This window comes from Microtus pennsylvanicus, chromosome 2, assembly GCF_037038515.1.
Source record: "Microtus pennsylvanicus isolate mMicPen1 chromosome 2, mMicPen1.hap1, whole genome shotgun sequence".
Taxonomy (NCBI): domain Eukaryota; kingdom Metazoa; phylum Chordata; class Mammalia; order Rodentia; family Cricetidae; genus Microtus; species Microtus pennsylvanicus.
In genome coordinates, this window is record NC_134580.1 from 117453221 (window position 1) to 117472418 (window position 19198).

At 39.0% G+C, this 19198-nt stretch overlaps 1 protein-coding gene across 6 annotated transcripts in view; it reads right to left on the reverse strand.

Annotated features, from left to right (window-relative positions):
• Tasp1 (taspase 1) overlaps nucleotides 1–19198 on the reverse strand; it is a 222667-nt gene that overhangs the window by 127806 nt on the left and 75663 nt on the right. For all 6 annotated transcript variants that reach the window (XR_012909713.1, XM_075962313.1, XM_075962312.1 and 3 more), the window contains one exon: nucleotides 15595–15701. Coding sequence is in view for 5 of the 6 variants with exons in the window: in XM_075962313.1 (XP_075818428.1) it covers nucleotides 15595–15701 (107 nt within the window). In the remaining variant the exon portion in view is untranslated. The remainder of the gene's footprint in view (nucleotides 1–15594; nucleotides 15702–19198) is intronic.

Genomic DNA, 19198 nt, shown 5'->3' on the forward strand with positions numbered 1-19198 from the left:
TCTAACCACTGCATAGTTCAGATCAAAGTCCCTTTCTTGCAGTTCAGACGTGTTCTGCTGGCCAGCTTCCAGTATGTACTCTTGTGACACTTGTTTTTGAGTTTCCTAAGAGTATAATTCATGGAGAATCCAGGGTTATCAAGCAAATAATTCAGCAAAGTTGGGGAGATTGGCATTGCTATTTGTAATGCCACATTAAGACATATTTAATTCTTCCTGTTGAGTTATGAGAATTGCTTGATGTCTCTTCTGCTGTCGTGTGCAAATTTTCTCTTCTTTTTCTTTAAAATGCCAATGCTCTGAGGTTGTTTGTATTAAGCGGGACTCTCACCATTCCCTTTGGGACATAGGCTCCCTGAACCAATGCACTGTGCTGAACATTAGCAGTCCCTAAGACCCATACATTGTTGACATACCAAGCTAATCGTCTGTACTGCTTTACAACTTATTTCAACACAGAGAGGAAAACTGTTCCAATTTCGTTTTTGTCTAAAATAATCTCCATGGAATAAAATAAACAGGAAATAAGTCTTTAGCAAAAGGATAATAAAGTGAGAAATGTGTATTGAAGGGATGTATAACATAACCACATTCATTAAGAATACATTCCAATTTCACGGCAAATGTCAACAGTGCAAAGCCTCCATTTACTTCTGCACCAACCTAACAGATGAGAAAATAGTAAACATGGATAAAAAGTTACTAACATAGAAGAAAAGTTAACCAAGGAAATTTAAGTTTTTAAGAAATAAGTTGTTAGAGATTTAACACTCATGGATGAAATTTTATAAAATTTTAAAATACACTGAAAAATATGACCAATAGACTCTATCAAACAGAAATGGAAAAATATTAGGGACAGATAACATAGCTCAATAGGCTAAAGGTGCTTGCTGTCAAACAGACAACTTGAGTTGGAGCCGAAGAGACATATGGTAGAAGAAAACTGACCTCCACACAAGTCCCAAGGCACCTGCATCACACAGGGGTTGGGGGGTTGTAAATATGACCTAAGCAGAGCGGTAACACTTCTCATCAGGAAACTTTCCCCTATCCAAGCAGAGCGATAATACTTCTCATCAGGAAACTTTCCCCTATCCAAGCAGAGCGATAATACTTCTCATCAGGAAACTTTCCCCTATCCAAGCAGAGCGGTAACACTTCTCATCAGGAAACTCTCCCCTATCCAAGCAGAGCGGTAACCCGTCTCCAGAGCAGAATGGAACAGAGTTGTAACTTCACTGAGGAAACCCTCCACTGCTGGAGAAGAATTGTTACACTTGCACTGGGGAACCGTTTCCCTGGAGCAGAGCAGTAAGCTGCTATGCTTACATTGACTTTGCGGTATTCCTTGGCTCCCGACTACCAGGAAACTTTTCCATCCAAGCTGCAATACTTACATTTGAATAAATAAATGTATTAAAAAGCTTTTAGCTGACTTTGTTTTTAAAAGATGTAAGAAAAAAACCTATGAACACCCTGATTTTCGATAAAGGAGCTAAAAATATACAATGGAAAAAAGAGAGCATCTTCAACAAATTGTGCTGGCAAAACTGGATGTCAATCTGTAGAAGAATGAAAATAGATCCATATCTATCACCATGCACAAAACTCAAGTCCAAATGGATTAAAGACCTCAATATCAATCCGAACACACTGAACCTGATAGAAGAGAAAGTGGGAAGTACTCTACAACACATGAGCACAGGAAACCACTTCCTACGTATAACCCCAGCAGCACAGACATTAAGGGCCTCATTGAATAAATGGGACCTCCTGAGACTGAGAAGCTTCTGTAAAGCAAAGGACACTGTCGCTAACACACAAAGGCAACCCACTAACTGGGAGAAGATCTTCCCCAACCCCGCAACTGACAAAGGTCTGATCTCCAAAATATATAAAGAACTCAAGAAACTAGACCGTAAAAGGCTAATCAACCCAATTATAAAATGGGGCACTGAGCTGAACAGAGAATTCTCAACAGAAGAAGTTCAAATGGCCAAAAGACACTTAAGGTCATGCTCAACTTCCTTAGCGATCAGGGAAATGCAAATCAAGACAAATTTAAGATACCATCTTACACCTGTCAGAATGGCTAAAATAAAAAACACCAAGGATAGCCTTTGCTGGAGAGGTTGTGGAGAAAGGGGTGCACTCATCCATTGCTGGTGGGAATGCAAACTTGTGCAACCACTTTGGAAAGCAGTGTGGTGGTTTCTCAGGAAATTCGGGATCAACCTACCCCTGGACCCAGCAATACCACTCTTGGGAATATACCCAAGAGAGTCCTTATCAAACAAAAAAAGTATATACTCTACTATGTTCATAGCAGCATTGTTTGTAATAGCCAGAACCTGGAAACAACCTAGATGCCCTTCAATGGAAGAATGGATGAAGAAAGTATGGAATTTATACATATTAGAGTATTACTCAGCAGTAAAAAACAAGGACTTTGTGAATTTTGCATGCAAATGGATGGAAATAGAAAACACTATCCTGAGTGAGGTAAGCCAGACCCAAAAAGAGGAACATGGGATGTACTCACTCATATTTGGTTTCTAGCCATAAACCAAGGACATTGAGCCTATAATTAGTGATCCTAGAGAAGCTAAATAAGGAGAACCCAAAGAAAAACATATAGGCATCCTCCTGAATATTAACCTTCATCAGGCGATGAAAGGAGACAGAGACAGAGACCCACATTGGAGCACCAGACAGAAATCTCAAGGTCCAAATCAGGATCAGAAGGAGAGAGAGCACGAGCAAGGAACTCGGGACCGCAAGGGGTGCACCCACACACTGAGACAATGGGGATGTTCTATCGGGAATTCACCAAGGCCAGCGGGCCTGGGTCTGAAAAAGCATGGGATAAAACCAGACTCGCTGAACATAGCGGACAATGAGGACTACTGACAACTCAAGAACAATGGCAATGGGTTTTTGATTCCACTGCACGTACTGGCTTTGTGGGAGCCTAGGCAGTTTGGATGCTCACCTTACTAGACCTGGATGGAGGTGGGTGGTCCTTGGACTTCCCCCAGGGCAGGGAACCCTGATTGCTCTTTGGGCTGACGAGGGAGGGGGACTTGATTGGGGGAGGGGGGGAAATGGGAGGCGGTGGCGGGGAGGAGACAGAAATCTTTAATAAATAAATAAATAAATAAATAACCTCATTTACAAAAGCTAACATGCCAAATTAACATCAGATCACTCATCCTCTATGATAAAAAGCCAAGAAAGTATGTAACAATACACTGCTAATCAAAATTGGTATATCCAACAAAACTTCTTTCTTTTTAATCACTAATGAAACAAGAGCATTTCAAGATGAGGACACACTAGGACAGTTTGTGGAAACTAAACCAACACCGCAGCATAAGGAGGGCAGTCCTAAACAGGGAAGAGCTGCTCTTCCAGAGGCATAGCTTCAGTTTCCCAGGACATGCCTGGTGACCTAAAACCAGCTCTAACTCCAACAGTCTCTTCTGGACTCCTCAAGAACCAGGCATACAAATGGTACACAAATAAGCATGTAGAAAAATACCCACACTTATAACTCCAAAAGCTACTGGTCAAATGAATTTCCACAACACAAGCCTTTGTTCCCAGCACTTGGGGGGCAGAGGCAGGTAACTCTATGATCTACATAGCAAGTTCCAGACCAACCAAGGCTACAGAGAGAAATCCTATCGCCAAAAATTCTCCCCACAAAAAAAAGCATAGGACTGGATGGATTCACTGCAGAATCCAAAAACTATAATCCTCACAAAGTTTTCACATCTAGAAAGGAAAAGAAGGCTACAAAAAACTCATCCTACTACACTAGCAAGTAGTACACTATATCAAAACTAGATAACACACACAGTGACACACACACACACAACCCCCTTATGTGTGTAAACACATTAAATAAAAATTTTTTCAAACTGCATTCTAAAAATATATTGAAAAAGGTCACACACTGTGACTGTTAGTTTCATTATAAGGAAGTAAGGTTGGTATAGTATACCCAAATCTATAAATTTAATAAAAACCAAAATAAACTTGGGCAGAAAACACACAATCATCTCAATAGATACCAAAAAAGCATCTGACACCTACCTAAGGTGGCAATTGTACTCAGGAACCCAGCACCTGTAGCTGCCTGGATAAAACCTATTTGCCTTTGGTGAGGGACTCCTAAGACCCCCACTCTTCCCTATGGAGTTTATAGCAGCTAATGGTCACTGAAGGAAGGAGAATTTCTTCAGGGGTGTAGCCACTGGTAAGTTGCCCATGTGCCACTAAATAGCTCCTACTCATATTCATATAAGCAATTCTAATTAGAGTCATTTAAAGTAACCCCATCCATATTCATAGACAACCCTAACTAATGGGTCATTTAAAAAGAAAAAGGCGGAGAAAGAAAGAGTAGGGAGAGAGGAAGAGAGAGGGAGAAGAGGTGAGAAAGGAAGAGGTAGGCGTGAGTGGGGAGAGGAGGGACATGGCAGAAGCAGAATATTCAAAGAAAGCAGGCCAGGAAATCCTATTTACAACAGCTTCAGAATAAAAAGACAAAATACCTGAAAATAAACCTTACCAGGGAAGTTAAAGACCTATACAAGAAAAAAATTTAAGAAACTAAAGAAAGAAACTGAAAAACAGTAAAGGGTGACAACTTCAGACCATCCATGTTTGGATGGTAAAATCAATTTTGTAAGAAACAATCTACAGACTCAACACTATCCATATTAAAATTCTAACTACATTCACAGAAATTTTAAAAATGTAAAATTCAAATATGAAAGTCCCCAAATAAAGCTGGGCGGTGGTGGCGCACGCCTTTAATCCCTGCACTCGGGAGGCAGAGGCAGGCGGATCTCTGTGTGTTCGAGGCCAGCCTGGGCTACAAGAGCGAGTTCCAGGACAGGCTCCAAAGCTACAGAGAAACCCTGTAGTAATATGGAGCGGCGGCGGGGCTGCGTCCCCAAAAACCCCAGCCGCCTGCTCGGCTAGCTTATGGCCCGAAATAATTACACAGACACTGTATTCTTTTAAACACTGCTGGTTCTGGTTTATTAAAAATAATGCTGTTATGAACATAGCTGGGCAAGTGTCCTTGTGGTATGGTTGAACATTCTTTGGGTATATGCTCAACATTGGTATAGCTGCATCTTGAGGTAGATTAATTCGCAGTTTTCTAAGAAACTGCCATATTGACTTTCAAAGAGACCATGCAAGTTTTCACCCCTACCAGCAGTGGAGGAGTGTTCCCCTTACTCTACATCCTCTCCTACATAAGCTGTCATCAGTGTTTTGTTTTGTTAATCTCAGCCATTCTAACAGATGTAAGATAGTATCTCAGAGTCATTTTGATTTGCATTTCCCTGATGACTAAGGATGTTGAACAATTCTTTAAGTGTATTGGCCATTTGAGATTCTTCTGTTGAAAATTAACTGTTTAGATCTATACTCCATTTTAACCAGATTATTTGATATTTTGATATATAGCTTCTTGAGTTCTTTATATATTTTGGAGGTTGGCCCTCTGTGTCAGATATGAGGTGGCTCTTCTACTCTTGAAATTTGCTATTGTGGGGAATGAGTGAGTCGTGTTATTTAGATTTTTCATGGTTTTGGAGTCCCTAAACTGGGTGAGTCCTACTCAGGCCAACACTGTCTGTGAGCAGAAGCCTGTGCTAGTTAGGGGTCTGTTGTAAACCTCAGGGATGCAATCACAAGGTGTCTTTTTGTAGCATGTACCACAGTTTATTCAACAGCTATGTGGCCAGTGCATTAAACAGGACCCCTGCTCCTTATTCCTGAATTCACCTCTCCCAAGACTTAGCACACAGAACCAAGTACTGTCCCAGCTTACAGTTGTCTTCCCAGGACAATGGGAAATCGGATGGGACACAAAGCTCAGCTATCTGCACTTGGCAGTAAAAAACTGAGGGCACTCTGGATTCAGCACTTGCATCACATCTCATAGTAATTTTTATCAATTTCATTAAGGCTTTTGTCAAAAAACATGTTCATTTTTAATAAAATTTAACATCTTATGTTTACTTTAAAAAAGATAATACAATAAAATGAGTCATAAATACTCTTTAAAAAGAAAGATACCTGATAAATAAATAAATAAATAAATATTTTATAAGCATAAAACAAATTTGTTGCAAATGGAGATTATGTTCAACCAACTAGGTCACACTCAGTAAAACAAATATGTTTTCTTTCCCGTGAGGACTCGAGGTTTAAATTTATATAGGGTTGGTCATAAAAATAGAAAGGAGACCATGAGAACAGTGACAAGATCCCAAAAGGGGTTTAAACAGAGAACAATGGGTGCATGTGACATGAAAGCAGGAGGGGCTGTAGAGGGAAAGTGTGGGGGCAGCGCTAGAAGAAGACGGGAGGAGCACTGGAAGTGGGGAATGACAAGAGCAGAGGAAAACGACACCGTGGGGCCTGTGACGAGGGCCAGTGGGTACAGACTTATAACTAAGCTGACCATCCTAAAATTTGATCACCAGAATGCACATGCTAGCAGGAGAGAACCAACTCTCACAAGCTGTTCTCCAGCTTCCACATATAGACCATGGCATGTGTGTCCCATCCCACACACACAGAGAATCGATAACTAATTGTTTTAATGATTATATGCATATGAATATGCCATAACAAAACCCATTACTTTACATGCTAGCTTAAACATTTTTGAAAAACAGAGCGGCTAAGAATCTATAGTGTTTAGATCCTCAGCTGGATCTAATGCTAGTCAGATTTAAGATCCACTGGAATAAAAAAAAAACAAAAACAAAAAACAAAACAAAAAAAAACCTTCATGGGAGAAACAGGGGAATCTGGACAAACTCTGTTACCTATAAAACCTCAACAGAATTATCTATACCATAGTAACCATGTGGTTCAATAAGCCAACTGTACCACAGAGGAAAGAACAGTTGGGAGGGGTTCAATGTTTAGCCAAAGTTTCTGGCTAATTAACAATATATACAGAATTCTTGGTTTCTCATAACAAAATGAGGAAAGATTTACAAGACTGACAATATCTGATGTTAACTTTTAATAAATATTCAAAAATACTACTGGTTACTCTCATTACAAAATAAAGGAACAGTTAAAATTATTAACATTGTCTTTTGCATCAGTTTTGCCTTATTTATAATCTTCAAGTCTATATAAACTCAACATTTAGACAACTACAGTTTTAAGACTTAGCTCTAGTTAGAAGCCCAATCTCCATAACAACTTAACAAATGTACTTAGAAACTTTTCCTTAAATAAGTAAAAGCTATTACAGCAAGAGCTAACCCACCAAGTACAGTTAAAGGTATAGGATTTAAAACAGAATGACTTACCATATGATACCACAAACTACAGACTAAGGAATCACCATCAGGTCAGTGAGATGGCTCAGTGGGTAAAGGTGCTTGCGACTACACCTAACTACCTGAGTTCTAGCCCCGTAGTCCACATGGTGGAAAGAGAGAATGGAATACTGCAAGCTGTGCTCTGACCTCCACAACATGCCATGACATACATTTGCGCACACACGCAAAATAAATGCATACATTTAACAAAAACAAAAGAACCACCATAAGTTAAAATCAAGAATGTGGATCATCAGGTTCAAACTCTATGTAAAAAAATACATGATATAGTAACAGATTTAATGACCGACCTATCTACCAATTAACATGGAAAGCTTGCAGAGTAGGCTCGTCAAATAATAAAGATGTTCTTAGATGGGGTTGTTGCAATTTTGTAATATATTACCTACCATTTAAGGCAATGATTTTAAAAGGAAGATAGTCACTTCACTGAAGGAATTTTCCATTTTACAGAGCTAATGTGTAATGTACATCTCTTTCCAAAAGTAATAGAAGCCCACACTTCTGTTAACTCAGATACCCACATATTAACCATCTTCTTGAGAAACAAAGAATCAGACAAAGTGAGTAAATTTCAAGAGAATAATATGACACTCTTCCTTGAACACAAAATGCACAGACATGTATAAAGGGAACAATCTGAAGAAAATATGTTGTTTTGGGGGCACTCGTTTTCTTTGATCTTAACCTACCTCTCACCCAAAAAAATACAGTGATTTAGTATGATGCAGTTAAGCACTTACATAATAACTTCAAGATGGAGGGGAAAGGGGGAAAACATTACCCACAATATACTTCAAAAGAATAGAATATATTTATATGAAGCGCACAAAGCAAGTCCCAACATTTCCTTTTTGAAACATGTGGCCAATTTAATGTCCCTGTGTGGTGGCTAAAGAACCAAAATTAAATGTTGTAGCATCTCTTTAGAGTGGTTTTGAACACACGACATGGTATGAAAGCACAAAAGCAGTGCTTATTTTTCTAAATTTGTTTGATAAAAACTGAACGCTAAAACATGCTTGCACAATGCACAAGGTCTGACGAGCATTTGCTACACTGTCCTACATAAAAACTGCTTTACCTAAACGGCAACATAATTAACCAAAAGCTTAGACTACTTTAGGCATGTGGTGGGATGAGACAAGGGACAGCTATACACATTCAACTGCAAAATCTGTTATTAGAGAAAAGGAGATGGAAACTATTTAGGCAATATGCTTGTGAAAAATGAAAAGGAAAAGGGGATCTGAAACATCAAAAATGTTGAGATCAAACAGTATCCCCAACTTCTTTAATACTCTAAGAATAAGAATCCCTTCCAATCACATCCAGGACTAGCTGTTTGAAACTGATATTTATGAAATCTAGACTATGGTGTGCACCATGTCTGTGTTCTAAATGCAAAGGTCTTGTCAGCCATGAGTAACTCAGTCTGTCTCCCAACGAGTTGATCATGTTATTACAAAAGGACTGTTCCTTCCCCCAGATATGATAAAGATTAGTACTGACTCAATTACCTTTTACTTTTTTCTCAGAACACAGAAAATATGGAGTATCTATATACAATAAGAGACAGAAGAAAACCAAAAGTAGGCCCACCTAGAGAGGACAGGGTCAAGTGTTCACTACTATTTTTATATTAAGCTATATTACAACAACAAAAAATACAATATAACAGTTAAATAGTAATCTTTCCTGTCTCTACAATGTATGTCACAAAAAAAAATAAACAATCATGAAAAAACAGAAATACCAATCATTAAGAACAGATAATTCCTAAAAACCTATATTTCTCACTTTAAATACTACAGAGACCTTAAAAATCTACAAAACCCTACAGCTAGAAACTAAACTCACAAAACTGAGTTGATTCACAGAAATTAATGAGCATGGCATCAACTCCTCCTCATGGTCTCTCTTACCTCTGTGACAAACTTCTCAAGAGCCACACTGACCCTTTTTCTCCTTGACCAACCCATGCCATGTTCATCTCCAATACACTACTGCATCACAAATACGGTCCATCCAAAACAGTCTCTAGAGGTCAAATCCAACAGCCACTTCTCAGGAGCCTGTGACCCAGCACAGACTTTCTTGGAAATAAATATTCCTCTCTCAGTGCTCTCTCCTTTCCCTCCTTCTCCCTCTCCCTCCCTCTTTTATATGCATCCTGATACCTTTGCCTCAGCTGTGCCTCCTCCTCCTCCTTCAGGTGGTTCCTTGTTCTCCCAGTATCTACATCTTTTTTTCTAATATTTATTTATTTATTATGTATACAATATTCTGTCTGTATGCCTGCAGGCTAGAAGAGGGCACCAAACCCCATTTCAGATGGTTATGAGCCACCATGTGGTTGCTGGGAATTGAACTCAAGACCTTTGGAAGAGCAGGCAATGCTCTTAACCTCTGAGCCATCTCTCCAGCCCCACCAGTATCTACATCTTGAATTGGCTTGAGATTCAGGTGTAAATCTCTCATGGTCTCACTTTTCAGGGAGTAAATTAATATGGATATATATATATACACATATATATTCCTTTTGATGTCAACAATTTCATCATAGATATCACCCTCCCACCCTGCCCATAAATAAAACTCCTGTCCATAAACATGTAGTTGCTCATATAACCAACTCACTGTTAATATTTCTACCTATCACAGCAAGCTTTCCAATAGTAACAATGACAGGTTGGTTTAAATTTTCAAAAGTTGAAAATACTCTTAGAAAAAGTAGATGTGCATACTTTAGATGTAGTATTTGTTATAATGTCCTTTTGTGTCACACACTTGGTTGCTAGCCTGGCGCTCTACTGGAAAAGTAGTGGAACCATTAAGAAATGGAACGAAAACACTAAGAAGAAACTAAGTCCCTGAAGAGGAGATAGAGACCCTAGCCATTTTCTCTGTCTTTGCTTCTTGGCTGCCATGGAATGAGCAAGTTTCCTTTATCGTAGCCACAGTCATAATTTATTGCCTCATTAAAGGCATTAACAGCAAAAGTCCAAATGGCCACAGGAAATCTCTGAAACACAAATGAAACTCTCCTCCTTGCAAGCAAATCTTTTGGGGCATTTTGCTGGTGATGAAAAATTCAATAATACATTAATGTTTTAACCTATTTTTCATAGTGCTGAGGATTGAACCCAGGGCCTTCTATATTTTAGGTAAATACTCTTCTGCTCATATACATGCATAGCTGATCTTTTGATAGAATGAAAGCCTTTTCTTTGAATGTAAATCTGCAGGCAGTGTTCCATACTGTTTTTCTTGAGTAACAGAATAAAATGCCCTATTATTTTGAGTTTCACATTATGTAAAAGTGAACAATAAATAAGGATAACTAACAAAACACTCTGAATAAAGTATGTATAGATTTTTTATGGTTTCCAATCTTTCTAGCTCACTTACCCATAATTATAAAACAATGTCTTAGAAGCCAATTCTGCTTTTTCAATTAACTTTTCCAGTAGAGCACTCAATATTCAAACAATCCTTAGTTTTCAAGCAGACAACTCTCTTTTTAAATGCATTATTCTTGTCCAACATAAAATAACAGATTATATAATTTTAATAATAAAAAGCAATGATCACAATAAGGATACTGATGCATTTGGCTGAAAGGAACAGGAGCACAGCACACTAAAAGGTAGCTCTTGAAATAAAGCTGAAACTTCCTTCCACATGCATTCCATTCTGAAGGATCTAGTCCATATCTGCCTCTTCAGCTTCATCCCACACCACCCACCACTGCTCACACTGACTCTATTCTTCATCCCACTCTATGACAACCCTCCACAATGGCCTTTGTAGACACAGGTCATTCTGAGTATTACATGCTCACTTGTAAAATGTATAAAAAATCACTTGTAAGCAGAGACTGCACTTTTGTTTCTGACCACTCTCACCCGAATAATCATGCAGAAACTAAATTAATTACAATAATATTTGGCCTATTAGCTCAGGCTTCTTATTAACTAATTCTTACATCTTAAATTAACCCATTTCTACTATTTTGTATTTTACCATGAGGCTTGTGGTTTGTTATTTCTTGTTTCTTGGGCAGCAGCTACATGGTATCTACCTGACTCTGCCTTCTTTCCTCCTCTATCTCTGCTTGGATTTCCCACCTTGCTATATTCTGCCTTGCCATAGGCTTCTTTATTAATCAACAGTAATAGAGCATATTCACAGCATACAGAGGGGAATCCTACTTTTATTTTTATAAAGCATATTCCCATCATGCAGAGGGCAAACATGTCAACGCAAGGGAATCTCTGTTGATCACCATAATGGAGGGAATCTTATCTTCAGACTCTCACATTTAGGCTACTGTATCATACCATCTTCTTTTTTTCCCCCTTAACAATTATAAAACATAACTCACACCTGGCAGATAATCTGCAAAATATATTAAGAACTCAAAAAAAGCAAATAATGCAATTTGAAAATGAGGTACAGACCCAAACAGAGAATTCTCAACTGAAGAATCTCAAATGGTACAGAAAACTTAAATGTTCATCCATCGTTAGCCATCAGGGAAATGCAAACAAAACAACTGTGAGACTCCAGCTTACACCTGCTAGAATGGCTAAGATCAAAAACACAAATGACAGCTTATGCTGGAGAGGATAATGAGCAAGAGGAACACTTCCCCGTTGTTGGTAGGAGTGTAAACTTGTCCAGCCACTTTGGAAATTAATATGGTGGTTTCACAGAAAACGGGGAATCAATTTACCTCAAGGCCCAGCTATACCAATCTTGGGCATATACCCAAAATATCCTCAATCATACCACAAGGACACTTGCTCAACTATGTTCATAACAGCTTTATTTGTAATAGCCAGAACCTAGAAACAGCTGAGATGCCCCTCAAATGAAAATTAAGAAAATATGGTATATTTACACAATGGAGTATTACTCAGCTGTTAAAAACAATGACACCAGAAATTTTGAAGGCAAATTGATGTAACTAGAAAAAAATCATGCTGAGTGAGGTAACCAAGACCAAGAAAGACAAACATGGTATGTACTCACTGATAAGTGGATATTAACTCTAAAGTATAAAGGATAACTATGCTACAATCCACAGACCCAGAGAGGTTAGGTAACAAGAGGGCCCAAGAAGGGGAAATGCATGAATCTCTCTGGGAATAGAAAATAAGAAAGCTTTCCTGGGTCATTTGGGGGTAGGTGGGCATGGAAACTTGAGGAATTTGGTTGGGGGATGTGTGGAGAGCGAGAATACTTTAAGAGATGACTGGAAAGAGGGGACATTTCAGCGTCAGTGCAAGGAAACTTCCACAAATCTACAAGGATGACCCCAGTTAAGACTCCTAGCAATGGTGGATACATAGCCTGAAATGGCCATTCCCTGTGATCAGATTGGTGATTATCCTGGTTATCAGCTGAGAGCCTACATCCAGTGACTGATGGAAGCAGATTTACAGACCATGGCCAAACACTGGGCCAAGCTTGGGGAGTTCCGCTAAGGAGAGGGAGGAGAAATTATAGGAGCCAGAGGGGTCAGGAATACTGGAGGAAAACCCACAGAAACAACTAACCTGGCTCACAGGAACTCACAAAGTCTGAAGCAACACACCAGGAAGCCTACATGGGACCAACCTAAGCCCTCTATATATATGTGACAGTTGTGTAGCTTGACGTATTTGTGGAACTCCTTTGTAACAATGGGAGTAGGGACTATCTGTCCCCAATGCTTTGGCAGGCCATTAGTAACCTATCCTCATAATGGATCGCCTTGCCCAGTCTAAGAAGACGGGGAGGTGCTTAGTCTAATGGCAACTCAATGCTCTATGCTTTGCTGATAACCATGGAGGCCTGCCCCTTTCAGAACAGAAACAGAGGAGGCGTAGGTTGTGGGGGGAATGACAGCAGAGGAGCGAGGGGAAGCTGCAGTCAGCATATAAAATAAATAAATTAGAATGAAAATTTACAGAACATAATAACGTAATTATGTGTTTTTATGTCTCTGTTCACTAAAACATAAAATCTCACTAGAACATTTTGCTCACTGCTGTTTTCTTTATTATTATTATTATTATTTATTTTATGTCCTGACTGCAGTTTCAGCTCTGTTTTATTATTAGCTGGCACACAATTATTTTCAGAATTAAAAAAAGTGATCTGAATAGGTAATGACCAGCTACAAACAACCTCTGTAAAACACAATGATATTTCTATGCATAGAATCCTAAACTAATAACCACAAAAAGGAACTGTAAAAATTTCACAGCTGCATTATTCCTAATAGTAAACATCCAGAAATAGCCAATCTGCAACAGGAGACAGTATAAGCAAATTATAGTCTATGCACATTAGGAAATATTACTTAGTGCTACCTATTTGTTTTAAGGGACTAATAACAGGGCATCTAAAACTATTCTGTGAAAGAGTAAACAAAAGAGAACGCATTCCAAACAACAGCAGCACAAAGCATCTGTGGTGGGATAAAGTGGAAGAATGGCCACTAGGTTGGGGTTAACTGCAGGACAACAAAACCTAAAATGTTCTGTGCCTTGATATGACTGGGGCTGCAAGCGTTCACACAGTTATGAAAACAGATGAAGCTGCACACTGTGTGCATCTTGTTTTGGGGACAAGGTCATACTCTGTGGCCTGTGACCCATCTACTCAACCTCCTGAATACTCACTTGGCTTTCACACAGGCAGGCCAGATACTCATAACTTTTTTCAAAATGCAAAAAGTCCTGAATTTGTTTACCCAGGTATCATAAAGGATGCAAAAACACAAATAGAGGAACCAGACTACACCAGCTTTCATCAAATCTGCCTATTAACTTATTTATTTGTTTCCTAAAATCCATTGTTGTAAGACATCCAAACAGAACTGGACTAAATTAGTGGATGAATTATCCTGCAAGGAAACATACTGAGAAAATACCTATTACTATGAAAGATGGGTTTTTTTTTTAACTTAACTGCAAGCACACAAAACTTTGACAGGTAGCATGAAGGAGTTCATGAGGCATGACAGAACGACTGGAGAGAGATCAGGTGCACCAAAGGACGATGTGACGTGACACACCAACCATGAGCTGTGTGCTAGCCCTAAACCCACAGGCTGAAGAATACTGAAGTTTTCAGCTTCACTCTACTCTCAAAAGTAAGTAATACAGAAGGACTAAAACAAAACAATATTCATACGGCATTTTGGTAGTGAAAATTTCACTGAGCTAGTGAAAGAGAGAATGGGCAAATGAAAAACTAAATTTCTTATTTTATTCAATTTAAATTAAGTTCCATTTTGAAACATTTTTAGCCACTATGAAGTATGATTCTAATAACTAAATCTGTAAATTTATTTTTCAGCAGTTAATCTGATTACAAGCATTCATTTATATATTTATTTGTTTATATTTATGTGATTGGATACACATACCACAGAATACATGTGGAGGCCAAAGGACAACTTCTAGAAGTCTGCTCTACCCATCTACAATGACCATCAAATTTAGGTCATCAGGCTAGGCAGCAAGTGCCTTTATATGCCGAACCATCTTGCCATCCTTCAGCAAAACTTTAAAATAGCTCATTATTAATTTTCACACTGATTGTAGTTCAAAAGCTATTTTCAAAAGATTTTAATCTCTTAATATATGTTATTAAAATTAATTATATTGTTTTGTTTACATTTTAAAACTCATTTCACTTGTTTCTTTTCACAATCAAATTTTACTTTTTTCTTTTTCTTTTTGAGACAGGGTTTCTCTGTGTAGCCCTGGTTATCCTGGAACTTGCTCTGTAGATCAGACTGGTCTTAAACTCAGATAGCCACCTGCCTCTGCCTCCTGAATGCTGGGAAAAAGGCATGTGCCACCACACCCAACTCAAATTTAACTTTTTAAATTACATTTTTATACATGTATTATATATGCATGCACATCTGCAAAATAAGTGACTGTCATAACACACACCTGAAGATCAGAGGACAATTTATAAAAGTCAGTTCTCTCCTTCTACCATGTGGGTTCTGGGGAAGGAACTGGGGTTATCAGGCTTAGTGGTAGGTACATTTACTTAATGAGCCCCACCAGCTCTGTTCTGCTTTAAAATACATATATGGCATATGTTATGTTTCTAATGGACTGTACTGTTCTAAAGGCAGGTCAGCAGTATCACTACCACACATGAGCAAACACTTCAGACATCTCCTGACCTTTGCACTTGATTGTCTTCTTTTCTTTAGCTGGATGAAGTCTGTTTCCACCCTTTCTGCCAGTTCTAATTTTCTCTTGTTCCTTTTAAATGCAGCTAAGCTGAATCCTACAAAAGAGAAGAACAAAAATAACACTTGAGAATTATTAGAGTAAGAAGGCCAGAGAGATAATTATGAAACGTCTTCCTAGGAAAAAAAAAAAGGCACTGTTGAACTTCTGCTTTTTAAAAGTCTTTCCAAGGTACGCTGACAAAACTGGAAAACAAAACAAATAGCACAAGTTTAGAAACTTAAGAAAAGGGCAAATCAGAGAAACAACTGAGTTCTGAAGGGAGACAGGGCGCGGGGAACCTGGAGACCCTTGACCATCTCTATGCATAGACCTAAGAGATGAACATAGGGAACAGAGCACTAGAAAGTGTATTAGAGATGCGCTACAAGAGAAGGAGAGAATCCTGGAGGCTGACACCCCGCATGAACAGTGAAACTAGCTACCACAAAGACTGAGATGAGGCTTCAAGTCTTAACCTTGTGTCCAGATTGAAGGAGAGAAAGTTTTCACAGGATGAGTGCGAACTGGAGAGTTCATGCTATCTGTATGATCAGAGGAGGAAACAGTGACCTCGGTGCAGATGATGTCTCATCTTCACTGTCAGCTGGACTGCATTTAGAATCACCGAGGAAATACACCTGGCTGTACCTCTTGAGAGGACTCCAGAGAGTTTCAACTGGAGAGAGAGGAATTGCCCTGAATGTTGGTATACCACTGCATGGTCTGTGGTCCTGGACAGAACCAGAAAAATAAAGCAAGCTGAGAACCAGTCTTTGTTCTCTCTGCTTCCTGACTGTGAGTGGACAGTGCCCCTCATATGTAGCCAGAACATGGTCCTTCTCCTTAAGTTTCTTCTTCTTTGGTGTTTGGCCACATATTATCCAGACAGAAAGGCAATTGAAAAAAAAAAATCACTAGGTAGCCTGGTATAGAGGCTCATACCTATCATCACAACCCTCAAGAAACTGAAAAAAAGAAAAAAAAAAGAATTGTTAAGGGTTTGAGGTCAGCTTGGGCTACAGAATGAAATATCTTTTTAAAAAAAAATCACTAGAGCTTCATTAAACATCTACAGAATACACACACCCATTAACACTGGTACATTCTCCAACCTACACTATATATTAGGCACCAAAAGATGTCTCAAGATCTTAAAAACTCATTAAAGACCTCAATATCAGTCTGAACACACTGAACCTGATAGAAGAGAAAGTGGGAAGTACTCTACAACACATGAGCACAGGAGACCACTTCTTACTTATAACCCCAGCAGCACAGACATTAAGGACCTCATTGAATAAATGGGACCTCCTGAGACTGAGAAGCTTCTGTAAAGCAAAGGACACTGTTGCTAACACACAAAGGCAACCCACTAACTGGGAGAAGATCTTCACCAACCCCGCAACTGACAAAGGTCTGATCTCCAAAATATATAAAGAACTCAAGAAACTAGACCGTAAAAGGCTAATCAACCCAATTATAAAATGGGGCATTGAGCTGAACAGAGAATTCTCAACAGAAGAACTTCAAATGGCCAAAAGACACTTAAGGTCATGCTCAACTTCCTTAGCGATCAGGGAAATGCAAATCAAGACAACTTTAAGATACCATTTTACATCTGTCAGAATGGCTAAAATAAAACACCAATGATAGCCTTTGCTGGAGAGGTTGTGAAGAAAGGGGTACACTCATCCATTGCTGGTGGGAATGCAAACTTGTGCAACCACTTTGGAAAGCAGTATGGCAGTTTCTCAGGAAATTCGGGATCAACTTACCCCTGGACCCAGCAATACCACTCTTGGGAATATACCCAAGAGAGGCCTTATCATACAACAAAAGTATATGCGCTACGATATATACTTTTGTATATATCAGCATTGTATATAGCAGCATTGTTTGTGATAGCAAGAACCTGGAAACAACCTAGATGCCCTTCAATGGAAGAATGGATGAAGAAAGTATGGAATATATACATATTAGAGTACTACTCAGCAGTAAAAAACAAGGACTTCTTGAATTTTGCATGCAAATGGATGGAAATAGAAAACACTATCCTGGGTGAGGTAAGCCAGACCCAAAAAGAGCAACATGGGATGTACTCACTCATATTTGGTTTCTAGCCATAAACCAAGGACATTGAGCCTCTAATTAGTGATCCTAGAGAAGCTAAATAAGGAGAACCCAAAGAAAAACATATAGGCATCCTCCTGAATATTAACCTTCAGCAAGCGATGAAAGGAGACAGAGACAGAGACCCACATTGGAGCACAGGACTGAAATCTCAAGGTCCAAATCAGGAGCAGAAGGAGAGAGAGCACGAGCAAGGAACTCAGGACCGTGAGGGGTGTACCCACACACTGAGACAATGGGGATGTTCTACTGGGAACTCACCAAGACCAGCTGGCCTGGGTCTGGAAAAGCCTGGGATAAAACCGGACTCTCTGAACATAGCGGACAATGAGGACTACTGAGAACTCAAGAACAATGGCAATGGGTTTCTGATCCTACTGCACGCACTGGCTTTGTGGGAGCCTAGGCAGTTTGGATGCTCAACTTACTAGACCTGGATGGAGGTGGGGGTTCCTTGGACTTCCCACAGGACAGGGAACCCTGATTGCTTTTCGGGCTGGGGGGGGACTTAATTGGGGGAGGGGGAGGGAAATGGGAGGCGGTGGCGGGGAAGAGACAGAAATCTTTAATAAATAAATAAATTTAAAAAAACATTAAAAAAATCTTAAAAACTTGAATCTTATAACAAATCTAGAATGCCAGAACCAAATTTAGAAATCAACAATCAAAAATAGAAAATAAACAAATACATGAAAATTAAACAATATGCTCAGGAATACCATCACTGAATGTCAACAGGTCACTGAAGAGTCAGAGTGGTGGTGATGCACACCTTTAGTCCCAGCACTCGGTTGGAAGAGACAGATAGATGGTTCTCTGAGTTCAAGGCCAGCCTGGTCTACATAGTGAGTTCTAAGACACCTAGGGCTACACAGCAAAACTCCGTCTCAAAAAAGAAAATTCACTGAAGAAACAAAAAGGAACTTATAAAGTCTCGAGTTGATAAAAAACACTGCATACCAAAGCCTGTTTTTTCACCAAATGAGTACAATAAAAGCAACATGAAGTAGTTAATTTTTATGTCAAAGAGCCAAGTCTAAGAAAACAATCAAATGCCAGGGGGCTGGAGAGATGGGTCAGAGGTTAAGAGCATTGCCTGCTCTTCCAAAGGTCCTGAGTTCAATTCCCAACAACCACACGGTGGCTCACAACCACCTGTAATGGGGTCTGGTGCCCTCTTCTGGCCTGCAGGCATACAGACAGAACATTGTATACATAATAGATAGATAGATAGATAGATAGATAGATAGATAGATAGATAGATAGATAGATAGATAGATTGATATTAAAAAAAACAATCAAATGCCAGGAAATCATGAATATCAGATCAAAAAGAAGTGAAATAGAAACTAGAAATAAACTACTAATAATCAAATTAATAGTTGATTTTTGAAAAATAAAATCAACAAACCTTTTGCTAAA